Genomic DNA, 9,000 nt, shown 5'->3' with positions numbered 1-9,000 from the left:
TTGCAGTTTGGAGGTAAGAGCAGTCGTCTGGCAGTCGGAGGGTTGGGTGTGTCAAAGTGTCCCTGAGCAAGACACCTGCTCCTGACGAGCTGGTTGTTGCCTTGCATGGCAGCCAGTCACCGTTGGTGTGTGTGAGTGTGTGTGTGTGTGTGTGTGTGTGTGTGTGTGTTTGTGTGTGAATGAATGGGTGAATGACAAGCATGAACTGTACAGCGCTTTGGATAAAGGTGCTATTATAAATACAGACCATTTGCCATAGCTTGTGCCAGTCGTTCCTCCAGTTAACCCGTCAACTGAGGATGGACATTGTAATCAAAGTATAACAGGTCCTAACTGGATAGACAGGTTAGCCTGACAATAAGTTGCTGTAAAATCGAACTTCCCAAGAGCTATCCAATGTAATCATTACCATATTGATTTGTGGAGCTTTGTTTAATTCCAATAAACCATGCATCTACTTTTTATGTTGTGTTGAATCTTATCATTTATCAACTTTGTCTTCTTGCACTTAGCTATAATTTATATGCCATGTGCTTGGGTTGTTTTGGGAAAAGCCATCTAAACACTGTCAGAATATTGATTTCCAATGGAAAATAATATAGTAATAATATAATAAATAACAGTTCTTTAAATATTGCTTCATTGTCCCAATAGTCACCAAATTGTTTTGCAAATAAACATATAGTTATACAAATACATTAAAACATAAACATCATTATTATTTTACCCCATGAGTTCAATTTTTTTTACATTTTTACATTTTAGTTACTTTATTTCACAGTTGCCACAGATACACAAACCATCTTTCTGTTCCATTTATATTCTTCACCTTTTAAACTCACCAAATTTGGGTTCTACAGGTGTGCCTCTCAAGTAACAAGTACCTCACTACCTCACTGTCAACTGGTAGCATGTCAGTGCCTAACATGTTGTAGGTGCGAATGAATTAAGTGGCAATCCATGGAATCTCAAGTCACTCTGCTCTTGGCAAAACATTCCTCTTGTATAGAATACACAAAAAGTACACTGTCTCCAAAATCAATCAATGATCAATGAGAAATATCTTTCTCAAACCTTATGCAAGAATGGAATAATAAAACAGAGTATTTTTTCCTGAGGTAATTGTTTCTTGGAGTCCAGTTGGCAGAGCCACAACTCATTCATGCAGAGTCCATCCCTGCTCTTATCCGTCGTATATGTGTGTAGGACTTCCTGAGGGTGACACTGCCATGGTGAGACACCCCACGGGGAAGAACGCACTCCTCCGTCAGCTTCTGTGCCTGAGGGTCCCAGCACAGCACTGTGGCAATCACCTCGTTCTTTTCATCACGCCCACCGGTGATGAATATCTTGTTGCTGCAGGCGGCAATGCCACAGCTGGCTCTCTCGTGGCCAAACTGCGTCACCAGGCTCCAGCAGTCCTCCCGAGGGCTGTAGGAGTACAGGGCCTTCATTGCGCCACCTTATGAGACACACCACATTAGCAAACGTACACCAGGAAGCACCTGTTCACACAGTTGTTAATGATTGGAAGTGACTTTGCATGTTTTGGAGGGAGCTTCAAAACCATAACCCAAAGTGAAAACTGGCAATAATTTCTCTTTCCACATTCAACTATTTGAAGTCTTTTTTTCAACAAACCATAAAAGGGTTAAAACCAGTTACAGTTGGTGTAGTAGACCTACTAAGATGTATTGTAGTCAGAAGAAAGTATCTTAAGTTTAGTTGAATACCAACCAACGACATAGATGTGCTCCTTGAAGGTCACAGCATTCGTGCACTTGGCTTCAATCGGCATGGGTGACCGGAGTGTCCATTTTTTTGTGGAAGGGTCGAAGCACTGTGTCTTATCCGTGGCCAGTTTGCCGTTGGGACCCCCTCCAATCACATACAGCTTTCCCTTGAGGCTTGCTGCAGCAAAGGAGCTTACGTTCAGCACAAGAGGGGGCGCCTGTGATATGTAGAAAAAAAGCTCAAATAAAATGTGCTGCAAATCTGTCATGAAGCATTAACAGTAAAATATGCAAGTTGTTCAAAAATAGTTTGGAAATACTTTAGGGGAGAACAGGGCATATTGTCATACTTTTCGATCTTTCTTACATTTCTTGGGCACAATACATCACAATGGAATATATGTCATACCAAATGAAAGAATGAAGTGACAGGCTAATATTTTATATTCATTACATCTTCTTATCATATTTCAGAACAGACTCGTTTTGGAGAAATTAAAGACAAAGGCAAAATATCTGCAAGAACACCAAGGTGTTCAGAAGACTTTGGGACCTATTCTTCAGAAAGATAATGATCTGAAGAGTCCTTAGTTTACATTAAATGAATGGCATTTGGCAGACGCTCTTATCCAGAGTGACATACAGTTGATTAGACTAAGCAGGAGACAATCCTCCCCTGGAGCAATGCAGGGTTAAGGGCCTTGCTCAAGGGCCCAACGGCTGTGCAGATCATATTGTGGCTACCCCGGGATTAGAACCACCGACCTTGCGGGTCCCAGTCATGTACCTTAACCACTACACTACAGGCTGCCAATTATTAGTTGAAATGATGCAGGACAGGAACATTCATTAATTCATTATCCTAATCCTAAGGCAGGAATACACCCTGGACAGGTCGCAAGTCCATCGCAGGGCACACACACCATTCACTCACGCACTCATACCTATGGCCAATTTAGACTCTCCAATCAGCCTAACCTGCATGTCTTTGGAATGTGGGAGGAAACCGGAGTATCCGGAGGAAACCCATGCAGACACGGGGAGAACATGCAAACTCCGCACAGAGAGGCCCTGGCCGACGGGGATTCAAACCCAGGACCTCTTTGCTGTGAGGCAGCAGTGCTACCCACTGCACCATCTGTGCCACCAGGACAGGAACAATAAAACAATATATGCTGAAAGAAATACAGCCTGCCGTTGAGACACATGTAACAACAGTTTTTTTCTTTCAAACTGTAATTCACATGTTGACATTAAAATAGAATTGTATATCACAGGCAAGCAAGATTACACTGTGCTACCTCGGGAACCCACCTCTGACCAACAGTTGTGAAAAGGGTCATATGCCTCTACACTGTTGTGTCTTTGTGTGCCATCAAATCCGCCTAGCACATAAACCTTCCCACCCAGAACGGCCATTTTGTGTCTCCAACGCCCAGTGGTCAGATACTCAATCTGGATCCATTTGTTGAGAGAAGCATTGTACTTCCAGGCCTCATGTTGTGTTTCCTTACCACCTGCAGCAGTACAGAAATAATCAGGACAAGCAAAGTTTCACAAAGTTGTGGAAGTTGCAGCTGGGCACGGTTGTAGTACTCACCAGATATGTACACCTCGTTCCTGAATGTGACACAGGCAAACTCCACCCACTTCTTGTTGTCTGACTCCACCTCCATCTCCGTGATTGGAAGCTTGGCCACCTCCAGGCGGCTTCGGCGCAGGGGGTCCAGGCAGGTAACCTCCGAGACAAAGCGCTCCTCTTTGGTGCAGCCTCCAATGATCATGAACACCTCAGACTGAAACTCTTGTAATCTTGGCTTGGTGCGCTCCGAAATTACCTTGGGGATGAGTCCGAAATGTTCCATTAGCCAAGAGCTATCAAAGTTGTAGTAATGTAGTAATCAAGAGCAAACAATGAGTCAGGTGCCAGACTGGGGGACTCAATAAGGTTTACCCATCAGTTGATTTGACATAGACTGTATAAATATGTTACTACCTGCTTCGTACCCCTTTCTTACAGCTTGCTTGCTCATGATTTGCACAACTTAACCTCTGGAGTGCTTTGGACATTGGATTTTGCTTTTTAAAATAAAATAAAATGTATAGTACAAGCAATCATGTACCTTCAACTTAAGAATCAATACTTTGGCCAAAAAGAGGATGTGAAATATTATTGGGGGATGGTGGAATTGTGTGTATAAGACACTGTATGTTTCCCTTTCTCTTCCTGCTGCATATAGCTGTTCTGCTTGAGGTTCTGTCAAAAGACTGCAAATATGGCAAAATGTTAAAAACATTGCTGGGTGGCTCATCCCATCCCATTAAAGAACTGTTCTTGCACCTGGATGTGCCCCATCTTCACTTGATTTCTTTTCAACTATGTCAATGTAGTGAAGTTAGCAGCTAACTTCTTAGATTTGCTAGCAAACTCCTTTTAATAAAGCAATAGCATAATGGTACGTCATACACAGTACAGTAACTTACCTCACTCCCAGAAAGATGATACATTCTTGCTTCCTGGAGTAGCGGGAAGGCCTCTGGGGATCTCCGCACCAGGGTATTTGCTTCCACCTTCTCAACGAAGTACCAAGGATCTATCAGGGGAAGGCGAACATGCTGGAGGAGGCAGGGCAGCAGGCACAGCCTCTCCCCTTCCCGTGCCTGTATCCAGTGCATCAGTGTTTCAAAAACCAGTTCCTCCTCCTTCACGTCCAGATCATCCCGCTGCAAAAGGCTGCCCAGGATGTCACCTGGGAGCTCCAGAAACTCCTCATGGGCAACCACGTGGGAGAACTTCTGGACGATGTAGTTCTGGACGCGGGTCTTCAGGGCTACCAGCGAGTGGGTGTCTGCTAAGCGTAGGACACCCACACAGTTTTCTGGCAGGAGAGCGTCAGCCAGGAAGTTGGAACAAGCATCCACCATGCGCAGGAACTGCAACCAGAGATGATGCCCTATTTAAAAGTTGTTGTTTTTTGTCACTGTCCAAACATATAGGGCTACTTTTGCAGACACATATTAAGCACAGTCCATGACTACATGTCATCAAAACTAGTTTTAGGCTGTAAGTTTCAGACTGCTATTTAAACACACTTACTCTACAGAAGCACCCCATTATGACATACCTCACCTAGTATTTTACTCTAAACAGACAAAGCATTTGTAAACTTAGAGTATTTCAGCTCAAAAGGGGCTCCACAAGTGCATAAAGCAATTGTGAAAATACACTCCGAGGGTAGGCTTCATAGAGGGCCTGGGTACATTCACTGACTTTGGGCCTGTTTCGTAGACAGAGATTAAGCCTAGTTGTAAACTAAATAGAATTTTAAATGGAGGTTCTCCATACAAACTTCAGTTAAGTCCAGAACTAAGCTTAATCTGTATTCTGTGAAACCCACCCATTATGTTATATGGACTGGCAGTTTACAAGCACTGAGCATGTGTTATTCACTGTACGGTTAATATAAAGATGAAGTCGTATGCAGAAGTCTCTAGTTTCTGAACCTCTTCAAATTACCAGGTGCGCAGTTGTAAACAACAGTCATGCATGCCACCCCCTCAGCTGCGCTCACAAATAAGACAAGAATAGAACAAATTATAGTTGTACTCATTCAAACAACTTTTGAGTCATTTTCACTTCCCAGTTACACAACTCAAAAGCACATCTTTGTTTTCATATGAATTAGATTCCATCAAACTATAAACCCTTTACAAAAACATTTGAAAATAATATACACAAATACACCAGTTTGTTAATGCAAATACTTATTCAGCCAATCTAAGTGACTTTGATCGTGGAATGATTTGTGGTGCCAGACAGGGTGGTTTGAGTATCTCAGAAACTGTTGATCTCCTGGGATTTTCATGCACACTAATCTCTAGAGTTTGCAGAGAATGGTGCGAAAAACAAAAAACATCCAGTGACCAGCAGTTCTGCTGGCAAAAACACCTTGTTAATGAGAGACATCAGAGGAGAACAGCCAGACTGGTCAAAGCTGATAGGAAGGTGACAGTAACACAAATTACCACACATTACAACAGTGGTATGCAGAAGAGCATCTCTGAACACAACGCATGAAGAGGCCACAGCAGCAGTATAATAGTATAATAAATATATATATATAAATAAATATATATATATATATATATATATATATATATATATATATATAATAAAGTATAATAAATACCTAATAAAGTGCTCAGTGAGTGTATGATTCAAGTCCAGAAATGTTATTTCTAGTGAGCCAGTATATCATAAAAACATTATTTCCACTGTCCAAAAGTTGAAAAAGAAAGTATCAGTTATTTAAGTACAATTCACCTTTATAACTAAAACCCATTCTCTGTATACCTGAATTTGCATGATAATGTTACTTTTAGGCGGCACTGATGGTGCAGTGGGTAGCACTGCCACCTTACAGCAAGCAGGTCCTGGGTTCGAATCCCCGTCGGCCGGGGCCTCTCTGTGCGGAGTTTGCATGTTTTCCCCGTGTTTGCGTGGGTTTCCTCCGGGTACTCCGGTTTCCACCCACAGTCCAAAGACATGCAGGTTAGGCTGATTGGAGAGTCTAAATTGGCCATAGGTATGAGTGTGTGAGTGAATGGTGTGTGTGCCCTGCGATGGACTGACGACCTGTCCAGGGTGTATTCCTGCCTTTCGCCCAATGTATGCTGGGATAGGCTCCAGCCCCCCTGTGACCCTATTCAGGATAAGCGGTTTAAGATGATGGATAATGGATAATGGATAATGGATAATGGATAATGGATAATGGATGTTACTTTTACATAAGAGTATCTCTCACCCAGACTTTTGGTCTCTCTTCTTCAAATGATGAAATGAAGGAATAAGGAGGACAGCATGGAAATACATGCAAGTACAATGGAAGTTGATGCCCAATCTATGGCAATTGGATAATGATTTTACTGAAACCAGCTCTGTCCAGCTTGACTTTGTTAATGTTTTCTCCACTAACACTGCTTAAAAAGATCTTCATATTTGAGATACTTGGAATAGAAACCAAAGCAGGAGAAAGAGTCTGTTTTGTCTTTAGAGTTTTTGTTTATTTTTTCCCTCTGTGCACACCATAGTTAATTAATTCCCTGTTATTTGTTTCACCTGTCTCCCACTTCCCAATTGTTTCCCACACCTGATTGTCATTCCCTCTTGTTACCTATGTATAAAAACCCCTCTGTTTGTGTAGCTTGTTGTCAGATTGTCATGTGTACTTGCCATACTCTCCAGTGTTTATGGCTGTCAGATCTAACGTGCAGCCTGTTTTGTTTTCGAATTCTGCCTTTTGGATATCCTGTTTATCCTGATTTGACCCGTAGCATTTGGACTCCCTTTGGTTTATCGACTGTTGATTTTGGATTTTGTTTATGTTTGGACTGCCTTTGTGGATTTTTTGGACTTCGCCTGTGACCATGACCACTCTCCGGATAATCCCTGTGGTTTTTGTTTGCCCGGTTACCTGACCATTGCCTGAACTTTCTTTTACGACCTGCCTGATCTGCATTACTACTGTTTGGTGGTTTCCAACCCTTGCCTGTCTGATCTGCTGCAAAGTAAATAAAGACTTTGACATTAGCTCCTGTGGTCACTAACAGAGTTAACTACAAAAGAGGCAAGAGGAAAGAATTGGGCAAACGGTAAGAGCTGCATCGCTCCAGTCAGAGGTGTGGTTAAAAAAGGGTATGAAAAAGTTTTTACCTGGAAGAGGTTTGCTGCCTCAAGTGTTTTCTGAACGTTGTACTTGGTGATTTGCACTTTACTGGTGTACGTGTAATCCAGGAGAACTCTCATGGTTTCTGCATCAACCCCTTGGATGAGGATACGGTCTTCGTATTTCTCTCTTAGATCATTGCAGAACATAGCCCTAGAAATTGAAGAACAAGCAAGATGCGCCGCAATCAGAAACATACTGTGATGCAAATAAAGTAACCACCGGCACAAAGACCGTATCTTTCTCTCATAGGAATCACACAGCATGTTTCACTGTTGTGTAGAACTGTCACAAAAGGGCCTTTTTTAAGTTTTAAACAAGTGTTTGCCTCCTTTGTAACAAGAGTGAGCTTCAGTAATGACCTTTGAATCATATCTGGAGACTTCATAGCACAGTGGGTTTTCATCCCGTCTATATAAAACAAAATCTTATGATTCAGTATCTTATGAAATGGAACTATAAGATTTGAAATTCCATGCCTCCCTTTCAATGAACCAAAATCACTTAATAGCGTCTTGTTGCTTTTAATATAAACACAAAAGGGGACTTTGTCTACTGACCCCATGCACTACAAAGAGCTTTGTGGAAATTCCTTTAAGATCAACGCACCAACCAAAATTCGATTTGTGTCTACACTGCACTCTGAAGGACAACTCTTTCGTAGGATTCACCTGAAATAGTTGCTAGCGGCAGCGAGAACCACCCTGTGGCAGGGGAAGTCCTCTCCCTGTACGTGGAGCGTTACGTCCGTGAGCGAGCTCTCTAGCCTCAGCGTCTCCAGGCCTCCCTGGAGCTCGATGGAGAGGCCCGAGTCGTCAAATTCGATTCTGCCCTCCTCCTCGCTTGAGCTCTCCAGCATCGCCATGGCCCCTCTTGCTGGGTCTCTCTTCTGTGGCTGTGGTTGCGACTCTGTGGATGCCCTGATCTTCTCAGCTGAGTCCTCCACTTTGTTCATGTTTGCCTTACGGCGCAACCACTAACTTGCCGGTTCATCGATCTGAATTCTAAATGCCCCCTTCCTTTGCCATGGCGCATACAAACACCATGTGTAGGGTGTCTGCGTTTGCCATTTTGTGAGAAAGCCTGTGCATGTATGCGTGCCTTGCTGTTTTCTTGTCAAGCATTTGTGAAGGGTTGGCCAGGCAGACTTCCTGTTCAAGGAAGTCTTGCTCTGCTTGTCTACAGACACAAGCAGCTGCATAAAACAGGAAGCCCAGTGCTTTTGCAACATTGCTCCTGCAGTCAAAGGCAACATCGTGCCTTCCTTGAGAACTTCAGACTTGATCATGTGCAACTCTATGCTTGCTAACTCTAGCATATCCTGACACATGAATATTTCCTATTTTCCAAGAATATTTCCAATTTGCCTACATTTTCTCTCAGGTAAAACTGATTTGGGGATGGATTTTATGATCTTTTATATACATATATATTCATACATATTTATAGACTTTGGCTCTGGTTGTAGAAGTAGAGTGGTTGTTGGTTTTGTAAGGTCATCTTTAAAACTTACATAAATAGTAGAACCACCAAGGCCAACA

At 42.6% G+C, this 9,000-nt stretch overlaps 1 protein-coding gene across 1 annotated transcript; it reads right to left on the bottom strand.

Annotated features, from left to right (window-relative positions):
- Window positions 1–413: 413 nt before the first annotated feature.
- On the bottom strand, window positions 414–8,624 carry klhl6 (kelch-like family member 6). Its single transcript, XM_061244196.1, has 7 exons — window positions 8,131–8,624; window positions 7,447–7,612; window positions 4,218–4,667; window positions 3,334–3,571; window positions 3,048–3,250; window positions 1,738–1,951; window positions 414–1,462 (listed from the first exon to the last, which is right to left on the bottom strand). The coding sequence occupies exons 1-7, from the start codon at window positions 8,412–8,414 to the stop codon at window positions 1,161–1,163; spliced, it is 1,857 nt and encodes a 618-aa protein (XP_061100180.1). The 5' UTR covers window positions 8,415–8,624; the 3' UTR covers window positions 414–1,160.
- Between the last annotated feature and the right edge of the window lie 376 nt (window positions 8,625–9,000).

Source organism: Conger conger, chromosome 5 (genome assembly GCF_963514075.1).
Source record: "Conger conger chromosome 5, fConCon1.1, whole genome shotgun sequence".
Lineage (NCBI taxonomy): Eukaryota > Metazoa > Chordata > Actinopteri > Anguilliformes > Congridae > Conger > Conger conger.
The sequence above is the reverse complement of the archived record's forward strand: the minus strand, read 5'-3'. Positions and strand labels throughout refer to the sequence as shown.